This window comes from Pseudomassariella vexata (assembly GCF_002105095.1).
Source record: "Pseudomassariella vexata strain CBS 129021 chromosome Unknown BCR38scaffold_11, whole genome shotgun sequence".
Taxonomy (NCBI): domain Eukaryota; kingdom Fungi; phylum Ascomycota; class Sordariomycetes; order Amphisphaeriales; family Pseudomassariaceae; genus Pseudomassariella; species Pseudomassariella vexata.
Genome location: NW_024467966.1, coordinates 1144002 through 1168656, shown reverse-complemented (window position 1 = coordinate 1168656; position 24655 = coordinate 1144002). Strand labels below are relative to the sequence as shown.

At 50.5% G+C, this 24655-nt stretch overlaps 6 protein-coding genes across 6 annotated transcripts; 2 read left to right on the top strand and 4 right to left on the bottom strand.

Moving 5' to 3' along the window:
- The first annotated feature begins 1139 nt into the window (after nt 1–1139).
- Nucleotides 1140–4650, top strand: BCR38DRAFT_46840 (uncharacterized protein). The gene is made up of 2 exons (XM_040862775.1): nt 1140–3645; nt 3701–4650. The coding sequence occupies exons 1-2, from the start codon at nt 1471–1473 to the stop codon at nt 4487–4489; spliced, it is 2964 nt and encodes a 987-aa protein (XP_040713026.1). The 5' UTR covers nt 1140–1470; the 3' UTR covers nt 4490–4650.
- Nucleotides 4651–8481: 3831 nt separating this feature from the next.
- BCR38DRAFT_411915 (uncharacterized protein) lies at nt 8482–9161 on the bottom strand (the record flags this gene model as incomplete). Its single annotated transcript, XM_040858624.1, has 3 exons — nt 8482–8734; nt 8939–9086; nt 9116–9161. 3 exons carry the CDS (start codon nt 9159–9161, stop codon nt 8482–8484), a joined length of 447 nt encoding a protein of 148 aa, XP_040713025.1.
- A 2415-nt stretch (nt 9162–11576) lies between these two features.
- BCR38DRAFT_349758 (acyl-CoA dehydrogenase) lies at nt 11577–13273 on the bottom strand (the record flags this gene model as incomplete). The annotated part of the gene is made up of 2 exons (XM_040856511.1): nt 11577–12812; nt 12872–13273. The coding sequence occupies 2 exons, from the start codon at nt 13271–13273 to the stop codon at nt 11577–11579; spliced, it is 1638 nt and encodes a 545-aa protein (XP_040713024.1).
- Nucleotides 13274–15984: 2711 nt separating this feature from the next.
- On the bottom strand, nt 15985–16584 carry BCR38DRAFT_411913 (uncharacterized protein; the record flags this gene model as incomplete). Its single annotated transcript, XM_040858623.1, has 1 exon — nt 15985–16584. The coding sequence occupies one exon, from the start codon at nt 16582–16584 to the stop codon at nt 15985–15987; it is 600 nt and encodes a 199-aa protein (XP_040713023.1).
- A 1660-nt stretch (nt 16585–18244) lies between these two features.
- BCR38DRAFT_349900 (major facilitator superfamily transporter) lies at nt 18245–20122 on the top strand (the record flags this gene model as incomplete). Its single annotated transcript, XM_040856527.1, has 7 exons — nt 18245–18396; nt 18450–18895; nt 19045–19290; nt 19358–19592; nt 19645–19699; nt 19754–19851; nt 19906–20122. The coding sequence occupies 7 exons, from the start codon at nt 18245–18247 to the stop codon at nt 20120–20122; spliced, it is 1449 nt and encodes a 482-aa protein (XP_040713022.1).
- Nucleotides 20123–22066: 1944 nt separating this feature from the next.
- BCR38DRAFT_442546 (uncharacterized protein) lies at nt 22067–22927 on the bottom strand. Its single transcript, XM_040860823.1, has one exon. It carries the CDS (start codon nt 22856–22858, stop codon nt 22193–22195), a length of 666 nt encoding a protein of 221 aa, XP_040713021.1. The 5' UTR covers nt 22859–22927; the 3' UTR covers nt 22067–22192.
- Nucleotides 22928–24655: the final 1728 nt, after the last annotated feature.

Below are 24655 nucleotides of genomic sequence, written 5' to 3'. Positions count from 1 at the left end.
ATTGGCTCGAGGAACTGCGATGCCGGGCCAGCCGGGTTTGCCGCGCTGAAGCTTGACGGTGATCGCCGCCGTCAAAGTTCATTCGCTCCCTGGAAATCATAAAAAGCAACGGAAGGCGCTTTCATCTCTGCGATCCACCGGCTATCGGCTGCCTCCAAGTGGGGGAAGAGACCGAAAATAAACCGAATAGGGGACACGAGCACTATTCTCTTCATAAGTGTTTGCGTAAACCTCCAAAGGATAGGGAATTACTTCTGGGGCGGGCATGATAATATTCAACTTGGAGAGATTCGAATCACCAACACGCCCGGCATTATTGTAGGCAGCAACTAATTAATATGAGCGATTCGTCAAATTTCTTCTCTGATGTCGAGTTGGAGATTGTGGCTGGGTTCCGCCAGCTTGGGAAGGCGGCGTCTTCTGGTCCTGACCAGTCCGGGCTACGAAGAGCAGCTAGCTCAAGCAGCCCAGTGTGGGAATTTCATGCAAAGTTCGTCGGGCCCGATCGGCGACTTGCCGTTATTGATTTGCATCACACAGCCTCCCAATGTCCCGTTGCCAGTGCTGCCATATTTGGGGAGGGGAGGGGGAGGGGCCACCTGGGCATGTCGCATGTTGCATGTGCGAATGCAGCGTCCAGGTCCGACGTTTTTTTACTCCATTACCCGAGCAATTGCTGGTTGTACAAGTACCATTAGAAGTAGTCGAAATCTCAGAAATGGACAACTTCCAGCGTGGATCCGATTGAGCATCCTCATACGGCCGTTCCGCTGCTGCTATAACGCAGGCAAACATTCGTCCTTTTAATCTATCAACACACCGTCTTTCACCGTTCTCCTCCCTAAATCAGAAGACCCCCATACGAGAATGTCCTGATTACATAGCATAACACAGACCCCAGGTCCCTTATCCGACCCTAGCCCGGTTCACGATTTCATAAATTTACAGGGAAGGCCTGCCCTGCGCTGCTGGAGACTGTTGGAAAAGAAACCGAACCGACGTGTGACTGTCAGTGGCCGGCTCGACTGCGAGGTATCCACCGTCACCCTCAGCATCAAACCGCTGCGAATCCACTTTGGAGCCGTGCCAACTTTCTGACTGGGCCTTTCACCTCTCAGCTCTTCAACGTATGCATTCTCAATTCCAATCTCTATCTCAACCTCCTATTTTCGAAGCAACCGCGCGTTTGGATTCATCTTTCGTACCAGCAACGTCAGAACAGCAGCAGCACTACCTATCGCTCTCCATGACAACATTACATGCCTGATAAGGTCACCCATCAATTTTTAGCCTCCACGCTCTGACGGTCGGGACGACACCACAGCACAGCACAGGACGCACCATAGCCAAGGCCAAGTCCAACTCATATTCGCAGGCCCGCTCGTCCCCAAAGGTTAATAAAGGTTGCGAGGCGCCTGACGGCACGGATGCACAGCCGTCAATTAACTCTTGGACGGGAGATCTGACGAGATGCCATCATTCGTAAACGACGAAAACTCGCCCGTTTACGCACACAACGGCAGCGTCGTCCATCTCAGTAGTCCGCGACATTTCTACGGCGGTCCAGTCAAGGACAACGTCGCGGGTCTTCCACGGAAGACCTTCATTGACGAACACCCTCACCACATTGACGCGAATGAGCTGACAGAGAGTCTCGACGAATACGACAATTCATCCTCGCATTCCTCCGACACTTCAGACCCGAGAGCTCGACTGAATGGGGATAACGCATCTTTGAACGCAAATAGCATGACCCCACTGCCCAACGGAGCGCGCCCAAGCAAAGGATCCAACTTTTCCCACAACAATGGCAACGGCTTCAGCCCGGAGAACATGCAGAATGGTCACACTGGTTCGAATGGGAGGTTGTCTCAACCTCACATACCAATGGTAAATGGAGTTGCGTCGCCGCATCCACCCTCTTCGATCAGTCAATACCAGCCCCAACACCAGAACCAGCCGGAAACCCAGTCCAAGAGGATTTCGGCCGACTCTGCGGCGCGAACATCTCTACAACAGACCCCTGTTGACGGCTCGCTACCCAGACCCTTTCAGAACAGCGACAGGACCCCCAGGGCTTCAAATGACACCATGGGACCTACCGCCTCGCGCAATTCTGCAGCCTCTGCCCCCCCCGAACCGCAACGCAAATCCCCGTCGCCTCAAAGATTCTCCCCACCGCCGCATCCCTCGGCCTCGACCTCAGCCTTGCAACCACCAACCGGCGGACTCAAACAACGACACACACTAGAAGTACCGAAACCACAGTCCGGCCGAGGATCCAGAGACGGTACCGATGCTGCCTATGCGAGTGGCCGTTTCTCTCCGACAGCGGGACCAAGCGGCCGCAGGGCATCCTTGAGCCTGGCTCGACGTAACACGCGGTCTCTCCATTCGGATATGCCCCGTGACGAGATCGTGCCCGATGATGACGCTCTGCGGTGGGCAGAAGCTTACCGCCAGAAACGTGCCAAGAAGAAGAGGAGGGAAGACTTTGAGGCCGACGACAAGGTTCTTGTGGGTACAAAGGTGGACGAGAACCACGCCAACTGGACTACGGCATACAACATGTTGACCGGCATCCGCGTCTCCGTGTCCCGGACCAACGCGAAGATCGATCGTCCCCTGACCGATGCAGATTTCGAGGCTAAGCAGAAGTCGACTTTTGATATCGCTGGGAACGAGCTGGTACCGTCGGCTAAATATGACTTCAAGTTCAAGGACTATGCGCCCTGGGTCTTTCGACATCTCCGTGCTCTCTTTAGGTTGGACCCCGCCGATTACTTGATGTCCTTGACTGGCAAGTATATTCTGTCCGAACTTGGGTCTCCGGGGAAGAGCGGTAGCTTCTTCTACTTTTCCAGAGACTACAAGTACATCATCAAGACGATCCACCACGCCGAGCACAAGTTCTTGCGCAAGATCTTGAAAGAATATTACAACCACGTTACTGACAACCCGAACACCCTCCTCTCCCAGTTCTACGGCCTGCATCGGGTGAAGATGCCTTATGGGAAGAAGATACATTTTGTCGTCATGAACAACCTCTTCCCGCCCCACCGAGACATTCACCAGACTTTCGATCTGAAAGGCTCTACGGTGGGAAGAGATTATTCAGAGGAGGATCTCGAAAAGAACCCCAGAGCGACGTTGAAGGATCTGAACTGGCTGCGTAGGAAGCGGCATTTAGAGTTGGGCATTCAGAAGAAAAAGGCCTTCATGGAACAACTGCAGCGGGATGTCAAACTCATGCAAAAGCTCAAGATCATGGACTATTCCCTTCTTGTTGGTATACACGACGTGCAGAAGGGCAACGAGGAAAACCTGCGGGACAAGACGCTTCAAGTGTTTAATCCCGGCGGCGACGGTCCAGATGGTGAGGATTTTGACCCTCACTCAGTGCTCATGCGGACACCGTCCAAGCTCGAAAGTGCACGTAAGGCAAGAGAACTGAGGCAGATGATCAAATCCGAGCGGCCCATCCCTATGGCTCAAACAAGCAGCCGGATGCCCGAGGTCCTGGAGGAAGGTCATGTGCGGGGCGGATTGTTCTGGAATGAGGATGGTGGTTTGCGAGCCACGCATGAAGATAACACGCCCGGCCAAGAACTTTACTATCTCGGTGTCATCGACTGTTTGACACACGTAAGTACCAAATCTCATACCCATCCAGAGAAGCACGCTAATCGAAATTCACCAGTACGGCGTTATCAAGAAATTAGAACATTTCTGGAAAGGTCTCTCGAGTGATAAAACCCAGATATCTGCCTTGCCCCCACAGGAATACGGGGATCGCTTCCTAGAGTTCATGGCCGGTGTCACCATGTCTGCCGAGGAGGCAGCTCGTGATGAGCAAGACCGTCAAGCTGCTGCTGCGGCCGTGGCCGCTGAGGAAGCAGCCAACGAAGCGCAAGATCAAGAGCCCGTGACCTCGGCGCCGCCTGCGCCTACGTACCTCCCTCCAGCCCCTCCAGACATGCGAAGCGCTGGATCACCTGAGCCGAACCCTACAGTCGAAAAGGCAACCAGGAAGGCTTTGAAGCGGGAAAAGGACGTTGCTAAGGAAGACGAAGTGCCAGAACGGAAGATTAGCACCACGGCCTCCGCAGCAGTGAACGCACCGGGCAAGGGTAGCACCCACACAGTGCTACCGGTCGTGGAGGAAGCGGTCGAGGCGGCGTCAGAAGGTGGAAGAAGTTGGCGTGATAATGGTAGCGGTGGCCGGCCGTTCACACCCAGTTTACTAGAAACACACGGAACGACCACTAGGTCAGACGGATTTACTGATCTTGGACCGCATGGCATTGGGGGAAGGGGCCCTCCAACGCCGCCTAAGAGCAGCTATTTGGGGTCCATGCCTGGGTTTGAAGGAAATCGGAGAAGAAGCGACAGCGGCAGTAACGCCAGCATTGGTCAAGGCGTAAACAGCAGGATATCGAGAGAGAGCCTGGACAAAGCCCTACCTCCCTTGCCTCTCTCGAATCGCTAGAGGACGGGCCGAGACATTGAAGGACAAATCACTCAAGGGCGCTATATTGATTTCGCGGGAAGTTCTTGGTTGGAGATTGCACGTGTATCGTCATGGAACCACGCCATCAGGGAGACATAAAAATGGGACCACCGAATGCCACATTCACCGAAGACACGAAAAGCTTAAAGACTAGATGGACGCCAACACTTCTTTATCATCAACACCGACACGAGCTGCACGGGAAGTCTAGCAGGGTACGCGTAAGATCAACAAAGGAGGCAGCAACTCTCCGCAGCTGTGGGATGTTCGTCACGGGGTAGGACTATAGCCATGGACAAACTTATACGCACGCCCCGGTGATGAGAAGGGCATTTTGATTGATAGGGGCTGGCGGTGGCTGACTGGACTGAAACTTGTTTAACTTCCCTTTGTTCTTAGCCTCGACATGCCGGCTTTTTGTGTTTGTACTGGCCTCGACCCTATTTAAGGGCAAGGGCGATGATACCACCATTGCATAACTTGCATGAATTAAATGAAATCCAAATGGTTTACATATAGAACAATTCCGGGTGTGGTTGATTGACTATGAAATGGTAACTGTGACGGTAGTGATGACTGTTTCTGAGAGTGAGATCGGTGTTGGGGGCTGGCCTAAGAATTGAATGTGAAGTTACTGGAGAGGGGTAGCGTGGCTCTACAGGCTGGGCAGTAGAACAAACGACGTAGGAGACATTCATTATTTCATTGCATCGTGGGATATAGAAAATATATCACTAGGTTAGAGCTGTCTACCTTCATATATCCGGAACTGTTCCCCTCCTCGCCCTTTTCATGTTACTTTAATGGGGTGAGTCGAGCCGGCGACTTGAGTGTTCACAAAGACCTCGAGTTATTGAAAAGGCTAACTATTACTTGGTTTGGAAATATTTGTTGAACGAAATAGGTTTCTTACATCTCGGTGTTATCCGAACACTTAGATGCGGAGGACCTGACTGTGACGGTGATGACTTTAAAGCCCACTTTAGACTGACGCCTCCTGCTTACTCCTTGATCGCTCAAGATACGGGTTGTGTTGTTATGGGCTAGCCAATACGCACGCTATAGACTAATACTCTGACGTCGTCCGGGACTGCAGCGTGGAAGCGTTAGGGGGGTTTGCTCATATTGTAGCCTCTAACATATGGGATGATAGATTCAATCATACTTGACACTGCGAATGGTGTCTTGGATGACGGAAAGGAGGTAAACACTCTGCCCTTGAGGAGCTTTTGGACGCTAGGTACAGGTTTGAGGTGAACAGTTGCTACAAATTGGGGTCAGTGGAATATGATTGGGAATGTGCAGGAGTTGAAATGCTCACGGCACGATGGCCGAACCAAACAATAAGCACCAAAGGGTCTGTCTCTAGACTTTTGTTCTTTAAATGCAAATACTCTCTCCTCTTCTTGCTCGACGAGTAGTTATGTGATATTTTTAATCAAACTTATGTCTGCCGGTTTCCCATGTCAAAGGAACAAGTTTAGCATCTTGGTCTAGATGCACTTAGCATAAGACGAAATACAGATTGTATTTCGGCCCTTACATCCCTTCTCCGAGAATTTAAAGTCGCGGGTTAGCCGTGATATATGCCGGACCGCGTCAGCCTTCGACCTACAGCGACTGTCTTTTCCGGTTTCCGCTACTATAACCAGTTGAGTGACGATGGATGAACTCTGCACCGAACCCTTGGCAATAGCCAATGGTTAGAACTTCAGAAGCGAAACCCCTGGAGTATCAGCAACTGACTCAAGTATGCAGCTAAAAGGCACACTTTTCTGTACTTAAGGTCCTTGTGACCACCTTTACTCCGTTGGACTTGATGAGATAAGTCATGGGCGTTTCCACATCCAGTACTCCGAGATGGCAATCTAAAGGTCTCAGACCATCCAGATTCACGCCATTCATGCCAATAAGGCTTAGTAACGAGCGCCTTACAGTACTCTCAATGTTCAGGATACCATCCTGCCTGTTCCTAGTCTAAAATAGCAGTAATATTTCGTGACCCAAGGGGTATTTGATAACATAATGTTCCCGAGATGAAGATTCCTATGGGTTAAGAGATATCCTATACGTAAGGAAGGAAGGCTCGGTATGGATCCGGGGGTCTTATTGACTTAGGTAAAACCCGAAATACAGTATCTTACACCTGGTCATTAAAAGCCTTAACTGTAGCAAAAGGACCGGCCTCGCAGTCGAGGCGGAAGTAAAAGTCCGGAACCCGCCCGCTATTTATAGAGCCTAAGCTAAACTACGTGTTTAGGTGAAGTCAAAGGTATATGGAATCTATATCGACAAACTGGACTAAAGGATCCTGCCGTAGTCGCCTTAGAGCTACAACTATGTCAGGACACTGAACGCAGGACACCGGTGGGGCGCCGGAGGGGAGTTTCGGACAAAAGACTCCCGAGTCATGATTACAATCTATGTGAAGCTTTGGGATGACGAGAGTCAAGATCCTCGGCATCGCCGACCCTGCTATTATGCCGTGTCTAAGCGGTAGCCTAGCTATCTTTATAAGGACCATATCGTAGTAGGATAGGGAGGGAGCAGAGATCAATGCATCATCGTGGGCACCCCTACCTGAGACCGCCAGTGACCACCCGGTGCTACGTAGGAGGTACGCCCATTACTCCCCATCACTCTGTACTATTGCCTTCGGCCTAGCCGTACCCTGACAAACTATATGTTTCAGCTGATCACTGAGTAACACTTTCGTAGCTCGAGTAAGCGATAGCTGACTTTCCTAGAATTTTAAGCCTTCAACGAGGCTTATATAGATGGAATTTCGACCTTCATCAACTCTCCACCTAAAAAGCTTAGGTATAGGGACTTCGTTATTTAGGAATAGTTGACGGATTGTTTGTATTGTTTGCGCTTCGAGCCTAATAGAACATGATGTACTAAATTTGACGATAAGATTCAAATTATAAAACCTGATAGTTTTTGGACGCGCCTGTGCCTCCTACTCCTTACAAATTGCAGCCGGTGTAGGTAATTATAGTGTTATAGACGCGGCGCTAGTTGGAGTTTGAACAAAGGAAGTTGCTACAAAATCCATCTTCGTAATAGAAATGTCTGCTAGGAAGAGTAAGTCTATAGCTAATGTATTTGTATGTTTTAATAGCAAGTGATGAAGCTTTGAGAGCGAGTGCTATTCTAAACTTTGTTATAGCGGTACGCGGGGTCATGTGAGATAGGGCTTAGTGGAACTAGAAAAAGACGGGCTGACCGTTGCGAACTCTACTAGTAATAGTCCGTTTTCTTACCGATCTGTCACTTAAGGGCAGATTACTCAACGTAACCGTCAGATGCTGGATTGCAGCCACTAGTCAGGTTGCACGAAGCGTCAGATCAGCCCTTAAACCGCTAGATTAGGAGTTGGGTGACCACCAGCGAGTCCCTGGTGTTGTATGTTTTTATTATTTTTGACATAGTATGATGCTCCTGTTTGAGGAGGTATTAACGGAATTATTTTGCTCTCTAAGTTGAAAGTTGAATAAAGTTAATGCCTCTTATCTGTCGTAGAAGTTGTCCGAGGCTTGTGTTTAATCGTGAGCGTTCCCCACTAGTGCAAGGAATTTCCAGAAATTTTGACGCCTAGAGGTGAGCATCCTCTGCCTACTTCGTTTAGGTTACAACCCATCTTCTCACACATACGACCATAGGCTGCAGAGAACTCGAGATCCCGTCTAACCTGTGCCAAGCATCTTGTTGAGTTACTCGATATTTCTCCGCATTATGAGGAAACTTGCTTCTCGCTAGCCTCCTTTCCTTGTTTCTGTCAGATTTCAAGAACCTGCTGTTCCCAGGGATGATTTGGCCATTCTAACAGATATTGTGATATATCCGCAGCAAGCACATCCAATTCACCCCATCCAAGGTTCATTGAAGGACGTTGCACAAAATGACGGCCACCTGAAAAGCTTAAACCGCTGGGTCCTGCCATGTTGGTGGACATCTTTAATTCCCATTCACTCCCAGAACTCAGCCCAAAACTCCTCATCCGTCGTCTCGTGACACGTATGGTCAGACCAATTCCTTGAGTTCATATTACCCGACGATGTATGCAAGAACTCGAGTTCTATGCCGAAGGCTCTGGTTTCCGCGAGGGACCAGTCGATAATGCCGGTAATGACCGGATCTCTTCGTCTTGGAGCATCTCTATCAAGGAGAGGTCCCGATGCGTAAGCACTTGTTTCTACTTCTGATTGTAGAATATGTCGTCTGAAGTATAGCATAGTTAACGACCTGTGGGCTTAACTAGCACCTGGAAAAATAGCTCTGGTTCTGTCAACCAAGCTCTCGGTGCTAGTTCGAAGGCAACTCACTTTTCAAAGTCTTTGACGTAATTGATATGCTAACCCAAAGCCTCTTCATCGTGCTCAGATCCACGATAGCGGATCTTCAAGCAAGGTTTCCCGCGCAAACAAGGCCTTCTCATCATCATCGGGATCTCCCATCCGATCACGAAGATTAGCCTCGGGCCTGATGTCCCCATGGATATTAGCAAGGCCTTCCATCTTGTCACCCAACTTAGCTTCCGGCAAACGGAACGACACAATCGTGTCGTCATTCGCTATATCGTATAGTCCCAAGGACACTTACATGCCCAGGGGGCATATAGATAATACGCCGAGCATAGATAAGGCATACTTGTCGCATTCTTGCTGACTGGGTTCGGGACGTCGTTGAAAAGATTCGACGATCAACTCTCTGATTCAGTCTAGGAAACCCATGATCCATGATTGGGACTGCTTATGCGTGGAACGGGTGGAAAATTTAAAAGCTCAAAAGGCCTACCTTCTGTGTACATCTATGGAGTTCTTAACTGATGATGTTTTGAGCTAACGTAGTCCACGGTCCAATTGTACACTTCGGCAGATTTTCGTACGCTACCACTTTGACCTGCGGTTTTTCACCACATAACTATGGTTGGTTCTTGGAATGAAAGTGATATGATTCTAGCATTACATGCGCTTCAATCTGATCCAAAATTAACTGTACGTCGCGCTGGTCAGATCTATAGCGTACCTTTTAGAACCCTTGCGTATCGACGCGACGGTAAAACCGCTCGAGCGATTATGCGATCGCCAACGCAAAAGTTGACTCCTTCCGAAGAAGAGGCAATCGTACGACATATAACCGACCTAGATTCGCGAGCATTTCCTCCCTGATTGAGTGGTGTTGAAGATATGGCCAACCGATTACTTCGAAGTCGTGACGCGGGACGCGTCGGCGTCAACTGGGCCTCGAGCTTCGTAAGACGACAACCAGACCTCCGGACGCGTTTAAATCGAAGGATCGACTATCAGAGAGTCCTCTGCGAAGACCCCGACGCGTATCGCGCGTGGTTTGACCTGGTACGGAATACAATTGCGAAATACGCGATCCAGGAGGAGGATATCTACAACTTCGACGAGACCGGTTTTGTGATGGGCCAAATCTCGTCCGAAATGGTCGTGACGACTTCTGATCGGCGCGGAAGGCCTAGAGCAGCCCAGCAAGGAAATCGGGAATGGGTTACAGTTATTCAAGGCGTTGGGTCGTCCGGTTATGCCCTCCCTCCGTACATCATTTTCGTCGGCAAAACCCACCTCTCGTCATGGTACGAAAACAGCCCATTACCGCCTGATTGGGTTATCGCAGTTACTAAAAATGGCTGGACTACGAACGAGAGAGGCGAAGATTGGATAAAACACTTCGATCATCACACCAAGTCTCGTATGAAAGGTACTAATCGCCTATTGATCCTCGACGGTCACGAAAGCCATCACTCGACCGATTTCGAGGTATATTGCAAAGCTAACAATATCGTCACACTTTGTATGCCTCCTCATTCGTCGCACAAGCTCCAGCCTCTTGATGTTGGTTGTTTTCGCGGGTTAAAAAGAGCGTACGGAAAAGAAATCGAAGATCTCATGCGAGCACATATAAGTCATATCTCGAAAGAAGACTTTTTACCGGCGTTTTTAAACGCGTACAACGCAACTTTCACGGTTTCAAATATCCAAGGAGGTCTCCGAGGGGTAGGAATAGTTCCGTACGATGCAGATCATGTCATATCACAGCTCGATGTGAAATTACATACGCCAACACCTCCGGGTAGCTCGGCTGGTCTCCCCGTCCCTTGGGAATCAAAGACTCCGAACAACCCAACCGAAGCCCAATCACAAACCGATTATGTGCAAAATAGGATTGTACGACATCAAAATAGCTCACCAACGTCAATTTTTGCTGGAATAGATCAGATTGCGGGAGGTACAACGAAGGTTATGCATCGGCTTGCCCTTTTAGAAGGCGAGGTCGAATCACTTCGAAAGGCAAATGAGACCTTAAGTCGACGTCGCCGTGCGAAGAAAAAACAGCTACAGAGTGGAGGGTCACTTCGTATACAAGCTGGACAGGACCTACAGTCTCAACGAGAGGTTGATGGGCAGTTACATGACGAATTTCGTCAAATTGGTGGTCGTACGAGGCGGCGAATTGCGCGTGTACGGCGCTGTAGAATCTGCGGCGAGCCCGGACATAATGCGCGCACTTGTGGAAATGATGTAGAGACGTCTGAAGATAACGATTCTGAGTAGTTTCAGTTGATGATAGGCGTTGTGGTTGAATTAACTTATACATTGTCGTATAAGGTCTGCCAAAGTGTGCAATTGGACCGTGGACTACGTTAGTGCTATAAATTATAACTGTGGAAGAGTGCCGGCCTACCAACTTTTAGTTCCTTGTAGCATGTAAAACAAAGAAACAGAGAAACACAGTGATGAGTCATCCATATCTGGCTCGAATAACTTCCTTGTCAAAACTAGTGCTCTGGCACGTAGCTCATGAGCAGCACTAATCAGTTTGAGAGATTTATGGGTCTATGGGAACAATATTGTCATTGTGCAATATCTGACAAAAGCACGCCAGTGGTAGTACTGTTAATAAATATAAGAATTCGTCATAATGTATATGTTGATACACACGAACCTACCCAAGCCGGATGCATCCTGCAATGCAACCCAATCCGATACAATCAGGTGGACTTTCGTCCATCTATGTCTGTTGCCATGGCCTAATCTTACAATTTCATCCCCGTCATTTTCGCCACCCTCAAACTCTGCCGCATGCTCAAATCTAGCATGATCTCCTCACTACCACCAGGAATGGCATACGCCCTCACATCCCTATACAGCCTCTCCACCTTGCCACCTTGACCACCGCGGGAGTAACTCAGCCCACCAAAAATCTGGCTCGCCTCACGGGCGCAAAACTCAAATGTGAGAGTGGACTGGGCCTTAAGTCCAGCAATGGGCCCACCAAGCCGCAACATTGCTTCCGTCTCACCCATCTTCTCGCACTGATAAATGAGGTTCTCAAGCCAATTGTACGAGGCTTCGATCTGACGGGCCATATGAGCAAGCTTCATGCGGATAACGGGGTGATCGATGAGTTTCTTGCCAAAGGTCTGCCGCTTGCTGGCGTACTTGACCGATTCCTCGTAACACACGCGCGAGAAGCGCAGGGATTGAATAATGATGCCCATGCGCTCGTGGTTGAAATTAGTCATAATGACCTTGAACCCGCCGTTCTCCTTGCCCAGCACATTCTCGACGGGCACCTTGACGTCTTCAAACGTGATGTAGGTTGTACCAGAGGACCAGACGCCCTGGCAGTCCATGCGTCGCGTGCTGACGCCGCCGAAGGAACGCTCGATAAGGAGGAGGGTCACGCCGTTCATGCCCTTGTCGCTCGTCCGTACGGCGGTCGTGAAGTAATCACACCATATGCCGTTGGTGATCCACTTCTTCTCGCCATTCACGATGTAGTGCTTGCCATCCTCAGTCAGTTTCGCCTCGCATGTCAAGTTCGCGACATCGCTTCCGGCGTCGGGTTCAGTGATAGCTAAGCAAATGCGCTTCTCGCCCGACAAGATACCAGGCATGATGCGATCTTTCAGAGACTTTTTGCCAAACTTGATCAGCGGCGGACCGCCAATACCGAAACCGCCAATCATGTTCCACACGAATCCACCGCTGCCGACACGCGACAACTCGTCCGTGACGATCATCTCGTGGAACAGATCCCATCGCTCGGGCGGTACAGACTTGACCGTGTTCTTTTGGTATTCTACAGGGTAGTGCACCCCAAGAAGTCCGGCGAGGTAGCCACGACGACCGGCCTCGAGAAATATTTCTCGAGGCACTTCCTTCTTCTCGTCCCATTCTGTGACGTGGGGCTCGATCTCGGTTTCGACCCAATCGCGGACTTCGGCTCGTAGTGCGGCGTGCGTCTCGTTGAAGTATGGGGAATGGTACTGTAGTCACGTATTTAGCCATTTAATGCGACGTATTGTTTCAATGTTGGTCTGCTCACACTCTGATACCAGCTAGGGTCTGCGAAGGGAATCTGTTGGCCGAATGCCTCGAGTGGCTCAGACTCCTCCTGTCCAGACGAAGGCTTGACAACCTTCTTGGCTTCTTTCGTGGGTTGTGGTGCGGCGACAGCTGCTGACGGCTTCGCAGCCTCGACCTTTGGCTTCGTGTCGAGGGATCCGACCATCAAATTCTTTTGGTACTTCTTCAAGATGCCCTCATTGTGGTATTTCCAAAACTGCTTGGATGCGTCCTTGCCGGCGACTTTCTGCAGGATCTTCTTGCCGCCCGGGTGATCGTCTTGGAACTTGGTCAGATCGTAGACGTCGCCGTCGACAACAATGTACAGCGAATCGGGCTTGTTGTGCGACTGAACATCGCTCATCTTGAAAGTTTGCGACATGGTGGCGTGAATCGGCGACGTGCAGACCTGGTATTGTTACAGTGAGGGAGGGTAGATAATCTGGAAAATGAAGAGAGCCGGGAGGCAGATGACTGAGTGTAAGTATTCATCCTCATCGCGAACATCGAAGCGCCATCACAGCATTCTTAAGGCCAAAGCACTGAAGTCACCCGGCAATGGCCACAGTCACATGCCGGAAACAGCGACGGGCTAAAACCACCCCAAAACCACTCAGCAACGCGCCATTGCCAATTCCCCCACACCGCACCTCATGCGCATCCAGGCCCAAGACCGGGCTAAATCTCCGGGGCCATTCGTGGGGAAGCTCGTAGCGGCCTGGTTCCATGGCTCATTACTCGTGTCATGTGTTCGGATTTTGGCTTCACAGGTGACGGGCTGACAGATTCGAGGCGGCTTGGAGGAGTCGAAGGGATGCATGGCAAGCATGTGATTCTTCTGCCTCTGCAGCACTACAGCTTTCATTGGCGTGTTCTTCGACTCGAAGCAGTGCTGATGTCATTTGGAAAATGGCGGCGTGTCCGGAGGGACCCACTCGCTTCGTGCCGAGGCACTTTGACGGACCTATAATTCCAGGGGCCATCATTGGATGCACTCGTTGCCTGCCATCATTGCCTACAGTCAAAGCCGAGGCAGATAGGAGCTCGACAGTTTGATTCATCTTTGTGGGACGGATCTTGAAGTTGAAACTGATGGACTCCAGCCATGGACTGAAAGACCCCGGGATACGACTGCGGTCGACTCACCGTGACTTGATCAAGACGCCAGACTGAGGTGGACCAACTTGAAGCTCAATCCAACGTGTAACCAGGGAGACCGAGTCGACTGATACAGCACCCTCCAGTTTCGCATAGCAAGTCTTCCTTGCCGGTGAGGATTGTGGGAAAATAATTTAATGTACCGTCGGCAGCGAACTCGCAAGCTCCGTGGTTGGTCACACAAATCTGGTGGCCGTTCATATCGTCTAGCGCAGTTTGCACGTCAAAATGAAGAAAACAGCGGACCAATGTGACTCAACCCCTGTTACCCTTTTGGTCTAATCAGGGGCAACAGAAACTCTAAACCGCTGGCTCAACCGCATACTGATAGGTCGGAAAGCCCGGACTTGTTCTGCGGCAGGGGCAAGAGCAAAGAAGATTCTTAGGAACAACTAGCAAGCAACAAACCAAGGTAGATACGTTAGTGGGAGGTAAATGTTCGTACTTATTTATATACCTACAGTTCTGGATTGCTATCCTCAGTTGTCGTCTCCGTCCTCGTTACTTGCGTTTGGGGACAAATTCCACCCAGCGTGAAATATCCTCCTCCGCAAGTCGCATCCTCTCCCCTTCCTCGGCCGCTCCACGGACTAAAGCTTCGAGTCTGGCAACCGCACGCCGAAAGGTTTGCATATTTCCAGTCGACTCCATAATGCTCAACTAACAGATGATGAGCAATTGGAACAGCGTAGCGATGCACCAGACTCTGTGCCTTTCATCTCAGTCGCAGCGTCATGCTCACTAGCATCCAGTGAATTCGTCTTGTGCTCCTCATGCTTCTGCATCACGCCAGCTTTCTGAGCTCCCATATCGACGCATGGTTTAGACTCAGCCCAAGCAGACAGTTCACGGCCGCATAAAACACCACCTCGAAGCCAGCGAGTCGAAAGTTACCAGAGCGTCGTTAAAACACCTGTACGTCAGTTTACTCGAATGCTCCGATGACAACAGCCCACGCTGCTGGAATAGCAAGATCAAACTACGGATCATGTTGACTTGGATAGCGAGTTTGCAACCCTCGCATCCAAATATTAGACAATTCTAACAATCCATCCGGAACTTGGAGGGAGCGCCTCCGAGAGTTCGGAAGCGTGCTAAGTAGCTAGGAATCTAGCTATACCAGTCAGCACAGTATCTTATATATGCCAGGTTGTCCGTACGTAGCCATCACTACTATAGCTTTCCTCAAGACAACACATAACCACCTCTCTGCGAATATAGACGATATATGAAGAACATATTTTCTTTGTTATGAGAGTGCTGTCTCTCCTTTCGAAACACTGACAATGGTTCCAGGTTACAACCATGAGAAGGTTCTTCGAATGTTTCAATCCTGGGGAAAGTTACAATGAGAAATGTTCGAGGCTCACTGCGGGACCTTCAGAAACAACACCTCTGATGTGTCAGTATCTCTGTGCTCAGATATGATCAGCCATCCAAAATAAGCAGCCTGGAAGCCAATAATTCTGTACTTGAAGCCCTTATGGAAACATTCACTCTTTGACCGTTTGGTTCTACAGAGACCAGTTCAATTCGATGCAATAATATTTGCACACAATAATTCCGATCCTCACCTTTACATCGAAATTCTGAGAAGGTAATATGAACCGCATTGCACCTCTCCGATTAAGTCATGCTCTAACCCTCAAAGGCCGGCTTTGACTGCCACTGGGACTTATCTCAGACGGGTAGGAGTTCCGCTTCATTTATCTCAGTGCCTATCAACGAAAACTATGATATAACTGAAAGTTCAACATTACAGATCTTGAACTGTCTCAATCACACGTATTTTCACTGAAAGTTTCGGTGCCGTGTAAAAGATCCGGAATCAAATTAAGAGTCGTTCTATTCTCTTCGTCGAAGCAAACACAAATATTCATCTCAAGGTAGCCTGACTACCTACCCATTATCCCAGAGTCTCCGTGTGCGCCGTTGTCAGTGACTCTTCCCTCGCTTCTGTCGTAACTCCAGTAAAGGGCCGTCCTTCAAGCCCATGCCCTGCACCACAAAATACTCCACCATGACCTCATCCGGATCCAGATCATACAAACAGTTCACCGTCTTATGGACCATCCAGGCATAATCATCCTTGCGGTAACTCTCCCAAACGGCCTTGAACCACAACCCCGCCAGCTTTTCCAATCGCTGCGGCGGCAAAATCTGGCGCTGCACGAAGACTTCACACAGGAGGATCTGCACATGGAAGTCGAAATTGTCACTCACATCCTCGGAAGCGCATAATCTCGCGTCATGGACTCTCTTGATCTCACTTGCGAGCTCCGTGAACTGTCGCTGAATTGAGTCGTATCGGCACATGTGGCATTTCCAGGGGATGCGAATCTCGCCAGTGAGACTGTCGTTGAAGTACTGCACGGATTCAAGCTCGATCTCAAGGACTTTACGCGTTGTCGTAGATGCGCGGAATTGGGTGCCGTGCCCACACGTCCAGACCCCATATATCCTGGTGTGGTGCTTATGCTCCATGGTGGCTGGCCCCGGTTTGGTTGCTTGAGTTGCGTGTGCACTTGTGTTCATTGTGGGCTACCTCGTTTTTGGTTACGGATTTTGTCGAGTGGTGGGTGGAAGCGTCAAAGGCTAGTTGGACACAAGTACGAGGAGTGGGTTTTATATAAGCTGAAATACACAACTTCGTTTCTTGACTACATATATGATGTTTCGAGAATCCTTAGGTCGTGCCTGGCTCTTTGTTCAGAGGCTGTTTCCAACGCTGTTGTTTCTACACGATTCGCTTGTTCGACTCTACTCGAAACCTCTGGCACGAAGCTGGGCTTTGCTCATGAGCCGAGGTAGGCATTGGCATCAAGGAAGAGTCGAGGCCTCGCGAGCCTTGTTTTTCAAAATGTCAAGAACGAGGTTATTGCAACTCAACACAGCCTGCTCGTTTTCTCTCCTTACGATTCCATGCCGAAGGCATCGCAAGAAAATGTCGACTTGGTGGAGTAGCTGACGGTTGACTTCTATGTGAATCCGGCTCCCTTTCAACGCAACGGTAACACGACCGACAATTCCCAATTGAGAGCCGGGCGAATGCTCGGGATGTCGGAGTTATTGTTAAGACTTGGTGCCATACTGTGACTCTCTGGAAGATTCCCATCTTTCTCAAGCGAGTATTCAGCAATCACAACTAAAGCTCGGAAGCGATTGAGCTTATGCCTTCAGGGCAGCCACGGCTTGTGCCTATTTTGACCCCCTTAGATGAGAGGCGTTGCTAGAGACCTAGAAGCTGCAGTGAGTTCGAGATCAATCTCAGACGGGACCTGCCTGTGAGGCCCTAGGTTCGTAGCAAAGCGTTGCTTCATAAACCGGCAGTAGCCGCCCGCAGCAGCGGCATTAACTTTCAATGTGCAGCTTTGATTGACAACAAGTGCATCTGTATGCTGGAGTTCCGTCACTGTCGATTTGGCAGACCTCAACAGTCATGACGACTTTTGCAACCCGAAATGCAAGCCATTACCTTTCAGCTGGAACGGCTGGCGTCATCGGACTGGGGACGCCAAGCAACTTCGGTGTCCTTGTAACCCCCACCTTTGGCTTATCGAACCCTTGAACGACAACACACCCCAACATTGTAGCTGAGTGAGGGTGCATGCTCCAGAGTCGTGAAACGGTGTGCAGATAAGCAACTTCCTCATCACTGCAGGCCTCAGTCTCCTAATCTGACAGTGGGGATACCCTTACGCAGCTTGCAGACCAGACTCGTTATCGCCGAGGGTGGAAATCCGTTGTCGTGATATGGTATCCCACCTTCTTTAGTCGAAAGATACCCATCATCTCAGACGCCGGTACAGGCTTGGCTGACCCACCACAGATAGTTCTCATTACCCCCAACTTCATACCAATTTGGAAATGTTGTTTATGTTATCTATAAGAGCTCCAAGCTCAGTCGACCGATTCTGAGCCTCAGGCTCCCGAAGCACTGACGCTTCTGTTGCACTTGTTCGTCACTTGGCGATAAGTAAGCGTTGTGTTAAGGTCCCCTTTCCAATTGTCGGACCGCCCCGCTCTGCGGCAACTCGTCCTCCGGTGAGCGATTACGGAGAAAATAATTGTCTGCCTGATAAAACTTCGTCGTCGCGTTGAAAACCCGAGCCTTCCTGTCCAAGTTGGACCCGAGCCTACTGGTTTCGAATAAAATCGATCCACTATCCTGGTCATGGCAATACCAACACCCGACATGTCGGACACTAAGCTGGAGACTCAATCTGATGGCGCTGGGGTCGTGGAAGATCTCACCTTTGGAGTCGACGAGAAGAAGCTCGTCCGAAAACTCGATCGCCATCTTATCCCGCTGATCATGCTTCTATATACCTTTAGTTTTCTCGACCGGTATGTGGCTGAACGTTAGGTGTATATGCAGATGCACAACTGACGAGCCTCAGAGTCAACATCGGCAATGCGCGGCTGTACAAGATGGAAGCCGACCTTGGTTTGGTGGGCAACCAGTATCAAATCGCTGTCTCTATCCTCTTTGTAACCTATCTGTCTTTCGAGGTCCCTTCGAATCTGGCTTTGAAGCCCTTTACTCCATCCCGTTGGATCGCGTTCATCACCACGGCATGGGGAATCGTTGCGACGTGCACCGGCTTGGTCCAAAACTTTGGCGCATTGGTCGCCGTCCGTTTACTCCTCGGCGCTGTTGAGGCTGGTCTCTTCCCCGGTTTGAACGTCTACTTGACGTTCTTCTACACCAAGCATGAACTTGCTATGCGCGTTGGGTATCTCTTCGTGAGCGCGGCTATCGCTGGGTCTTTGGGCGGATTGCTGGCTTATGGCATTGGCCATCTGGAGGGAGCGCAGGGCATGAATGGTTGGCGATGGATTATGAGTGAGTAGTACCAGTGATATCTCTCCTCAATACCGAGTCTGGAACATTGTGCTTGACTGAAACATACTACCCCTGAAACCACAGCAGAACTGCCAACAGCTCTCTTTCCCTCCTTATCCTGATATGTGAGCTGACTTAAGACCTTACAGTCATCGAAGGACTACCTAGTGTGGTCCTCGGTATAGTGACCTTCTTCCTTTTGCCCAATGATGCAGAGAATGCGTACTTCCTCGACGAGAACGAGAAGAAACTCATGGTGGCAAGGTTCCGGCGCAACTACGGTGATACGGCATCTGCACAACATTTCAGTAAAAAGGACATGTATTTGGCGTTCAAGGACTGGAAAGTCTGGGCCTTCTGCTTTGCACAGTTTGGAGTGGACACGATGCTTTATGGTGAGTTGCCAAGTCTTTTATGGCCGACTTGAATGAATGGCCGGTGCTGATGTATCGCGCGTCCTAGGTTTCTCGACGTTCTTGCCTACCATCATCAACGGGTTAGCAAAGTGGACGACGGCCGAGGTACAATTACTCACCATCCCTTGTTACTTTATGGGTGCTGTTACGTATATGGTTGTGGCGTGGTTATCAGATCGCACGCAGAGGCGCGGCGTTTTCGTGGTCATCTTTGGCACAGTCAGCGTCATCGGCTACGGGATACTTCTTTCGGACTCGTCTGCGGCTGTCCGTTACTTCGCGTTAGTACCATGTTTCCTGGATTCTTGATCACCGATTTCTGACTCGCCACAGCTGTTTCTTGATCGCCATTGGCCTATACGTAACTGTAGGTCTGCCGCTGGCATGGGTGAGTTTTTCTCCTCCTTGCAGACTGCGTAGGCGACTAACTAAATCCCCATAGGTACCCAATAACACACCGAGATACGGGAAGTGTACCACTGCAAATGGCATGCAGTTGACAATAGGCAATGCTTCTGGAATTATGGCACCCTTCATCTTGTAAGCCATGAAGCCAGCAAAAGTTCCATCATGACTCGCTGATATACTGTCTAGTTTGACCGCAGAAGGCCCTCGATACATCAAGGGCAACGCGGTTTCTCTATCCATGGTGGGAATGTCCACGTGCATCTACGCATTCATGTGGTTCTGGTTCTCAAGGGAAAACAGGAGGCGAGATGCTGGACAAGTAACCGGTCAATTTGAGGGAATGTCCGAGGAAGAGTTGGCAGAGCTTGGCGATGAAAGCCCGCAGTACCGGTATACAATCTGATAGGGGCAAGAAGGCCAATCTCAGTAGACCGCCGACCACTAATCGTCGTGCTTGACCATGGAAGGGGCATATACCTCATGATCTGACCACTCTGCGATGAGCTGCGCGGGAATGCGAGTAGAATGCACAAATAACACTCAAGTTTACAATGGGTCGGGTCAACGTTGAACCAGACCCTCGTCAATGTCAAACCGACCTTCGTCTGGGAATTCGGCGTACGCCGGGTACCGTGGCTTTCCAACGTTCTCAGCTGATAGCATAGACTATTAAACTTGTCATTGGAGGAGCTAGTCATTGATTCGGGGACCAGAAGATGTGGCTGGGCTTACCGTTGCCATAAAGCTTTTGCCGCTATCACTGACAAGGTCAACGTGTTGCTTCTGGCTAGCTGATGCGCCTGCCGGATCGTTCAGCTCAGGCAGAGACTGGTTAGAGACATTTCCCACTGAATCGACCCCTTGCATATGTATAATGTGAGATGAAGATTGTAATAAGAATCGCAGGAACTAGAGCCTCTCGTTCTGTCTTACAGCAATGTCCGACTTATTCCATTACTGAAACCATAGGAACTTCCAGGGCTAGGGCCATGGTGATTTCATGCAGAAAGAGGAGTAACAATCAAATAACCCCTGAGACGCACTCTGCAGTGACTATGGTCTTGATGTCGAGGCGGATGATAGTGGCTTATATCCCTATTACTTCTTGTGAAAGCGCCGAAGCACTTCCCTGTCTGGTAATCAGCGGTATTGCATTCGATAAAAATGCAAGGTGACTACCGGGCTGCATACAGTGGTCTAGCGACAATTCTAGGCATTCGGTTTTCAAAGTATTTCAAAATCACGAGAGCTTCCTAGTTAGATGTCTCTCAGTATAAGTATCTTACGGCAAACACGGCTCGTAACTCTGTATTTCATTCTAGGCCAGAGGCTCCCAAACATTCGGTAGACAAAGATGCAGATCTCATTTCCCTTTTTGCTGCCTTTGCAGCTCAAAATGTGCAAGCCATCCTTCAAGATGTTCGAAACATCGCCCGAGCCGAATGCAAGCTTGCCATCCTGTTCATCTACGCCCTGAAGGCGGGACCATCAGCCACGCCTTTCTACTCGTCTCTATTGCACATCCCTACGATCACGGTGACTTCCACTGTCATCATCACAAGCACGATTTAGCCGACTGTAACGGTAAACGCTCCGGAAGTCACTTCACTTCCACTGTGTATGTGTCTGAGCTGGTCTGATGTGTCATCTTGTATACCGCACAAGTGCCTACCAAGCTGTTCGAAAATGAGGAATATTTGAAGCACCTTGGATATTACTGATACACAGTCAATTACATTGACCCAAGTCTCGGAATCCTGACTGAACTAGTCAAAATGTCAAGCTTATTCGCAGTCTGGAGCTAGGGAAAGGTATACCAGTACTCACTGACGCAAGCCCGGTTATTCTTGGTATCGTCCGTGCCTAAGCAAACACGCCAGCGCCGCAACTAAAAAGCGCGAGCTGCCAAGAATCCCAAAGTGTCCAGGTCCATTGATTCCTATTCGCCACACGGTCTGGTCTGACCCGGAATTAGCATTCAAGATGCAAAGTTTATACGCGCAACGGTCCCGGACTTCGGGCATGTATGCGGATTGACGTACAAATCAAAGTCAAAGGGGGGGTCCTCCGGATTTGGATATATAGATGTGATGACTGCCCGGATTACATCCTGTATCCTCCTGGCCATTTCCACCACGCCTCTGACGAGTGTCGAATATTCATCTCAATCATGGCATACAATCATATAGTACTCGCTTGCTTGGGAGCACTGTCTCTCGTCAGCGCCCAATCGACCGTGGCGACTGCAACTGTCACTACCACCATCGGAACGGACGTAACCAGTACGACGGAATCAATCGTCACCGTCACATCCACCTCCGACACCGCCTTGTTAACAACATCAACGGATACGGCGCTGACAAATACATCGGCATCCTCCGTCCTCACCACAACCGACTTGACCAACTCATCAACAATTGAGTCAGCCACGAGTACATTCATCAGCTCCACCACATCAAGCACTCCCATCCCCTCACCAACGTCCACAAGCAGCGGTACCACACCAACTCCTACCACCACGGCTGCGCCCAGCAGCACTTCCACTCTTGCCCCCCTCACCCTCCCGGCCTCGGTCGACGCCTCGTCTTACATGTCCTACGCCTACCCGACCTCCGGTCCCCAACCCACCTGGGCCACCGGGACATTCTTCACCTCTCTGGCCAGCGCCCTCTACAGCGTCGATAAATCCTTCGTGGAGCGGCCTGACTACCAGCTTATCACGTCGGCTATCTACAGTGCGGGCGACGCAGCTGGACCGGCAGTAGAGCAAAGCTTGGATGAATCGGCGTTTGGCTGGGCGGCAGTTACGACGAATGAGTGGTTTACGAATGATGTACCGACGTCGTACCAGACCGAGGTTGGTGAGTTCAACGCGCACTGGACGGGCGCTGAAAGTAGTGTTAGGGCTGAGGCCACTGCGGCGGCTAGTGGTGCGAGCACGGCTGGGGCGGCGGGGGCGAGGTGCACGGGGATGGTGTTGCTGGGGGTCGCGGCGAGTGCTTTGGCCGGAGTTATGGTTGCCATGTAAGGAGGCCATGCGTGGAGTTGCAAGGTATGATTCGGATGTTAACAAAAAGCTGTAACGTAAGGTGTTGGTGTTGGTGTTGTACTGTACAATATTATGGTTTGTATTTGGCATAGATAATCGTGTGGGATCTGGGATCTGTTCATAGAAGATTCATATTATATAATTATTAGCTTCTTGAGGCATTCTCTTTAATACCGTAATATGATTACGAAGCTTACGCTAAATACCAAGCATACTCCTTACCACGTCGACTATAGTTAATTATCCATGTTGAGCGTGTTAAAACAAAAATGGCAACTCAAAAGCTAGCCCTGACAAAGCTAGTCAATATGTCGTGGGGCTGCGATCTTATACGGGCGAGGCTGTTATATTGTCAGAGAACAGAATGCCATAGGCACCAGTGGGTGTCAGGACACTGAACGCAGGACACCGGCGGGCCGCCGGAGGGGTGTTTCGGACAAAAGACTCCCGAATCATGATTACAATCTATGTGAAGCTTTGGGATGACGAGAGTCAAGATCCTTGGCATCGCCGACCCTGCTGTTATGCCGGGTCCAAGCGGCGGCCTAGCTATCTATATAAGGACCATCTCGAAGTAGGATAGGGAAGGAGTTGTCAGAGCCACAAGTGTCATCCGAGGCGGGCCGGCTTCCACCAGGTAGGAAGCCGTTTGTGGCGGCTAGAGAGCCGCTTGTGGCGAATGAGAGCCGTTGAAGCCGTTTGCAGCGGATAGGGAATCGCTTGGTTGCAGATAAGGAGCCGCTGTCCAATATATTGGCCGAAGTCGGAGGAACACAGACATACGGAAGCAAACATCCAGAATCCAAGAGAGAACCTCGGCTGGCTATAAGTAAGAAGTCGAGACGGAGGAAGATAGAGAGGGCAGAGATCAATGCATCACCGTGGGCACCCCTACCTGAGACCGCCAGTGACCACCCGGTATTACGTAGGAGGGACACCCGTTACTCCCCATCACTCTGTACTATTGCCTTCGGCCTAGCCGTACCCTGACATATATACGGTGGTTATCCGTCGCGCGATCGCCTTCGGGGCGACTGCGTGGCATACTATAAGTGAGGAACCGGCAGGGCCAGCTAAGAGCCTGATGGGGATACAAAACGAGTGCCTCCGGGTAGTCTGTGGCGCCCACAAAGCGACGCCGATTCGCCACCTGGAAGCAGAAGCAGCAATCCCGCCACTAGACCTCTATCTTAGTGCCCGGGCTGCTAAGTTTGAAGAACGGCTACGGCTTAGCGGGAAGAGAAATCTGCTTCGCAGCGCGAGCGCTAAAGCGTCACATATACTCCGGCAGGATAGGCCGGCGAAGAGGAAGCAGGCGTCGCAGCTACTCCGACCGGCAGGGTACACTATGGAGAAGGAGGCCCGGGGCTCCGAGTGGATGAGTGAGGAAAAGGAGGTCCCGGCTGCCCTCCTCGGCCACTGGAGGAAGAGATGGCTCACCGGAGCAGAGCATCACGATCGCCAGCGACGCGCCATCGCTGAGGAACCGGAGGGCCCTTCGATGCAGATACCGAAAGGGGGCAAGTATTTCGGCCTGAACCGACTGGAAGCGTCTACGCTGTGCCAGATCAGGACGGAAAAAATAGGACTAGCAGCCTTCTTATTCAAGACAGGGGCTTTTGGCGTGTACTCGCCGCTATGCCGCTGTGGCGACGCCCCTGAGACGGCAGAGCACGTAATCCTCTTTTGCGGGCTGTTAGAAGGACCGAGGGAACGATTACGGGCCGCTATCGCACCACGGCCACTATACTCTCGCAGAGACCTCGCAACGGCAACAGGAGAACCAGTAGTTAGTGGGACTATTGTAAGGTGGCTGCTAGGGACGGGTCGGACAGCTTCAAGGCCCAGATAGCATCGATCTTCTCAGGGAGGACTTTGTTGGTAGGT

Bases quoted from the DNA above. Each gene is read 5' to 3' on its own strand.
- BCR38DRAFT_442546 (XM_040860823.1), bottom strand. From the start codon at position 22,858: ATGCCAAATACAAACCATAATATTGTACAGTACAACACCAACACCAAC.
- BCR38DRAFT_46840 (XM_040862775.1), top strand. From the start codon at position 1,471: ATGCCATCATTCGTAAACGACGAAAACTCGCCCGTTTACGCACACAAC. The intron at 3,646-3,700 runs GTAAGTACCAAA...GAAATTCACCAG, and splicing joins TCATCGACTGTTTGACACAC to TACGGCGTTATCAAGAAATT.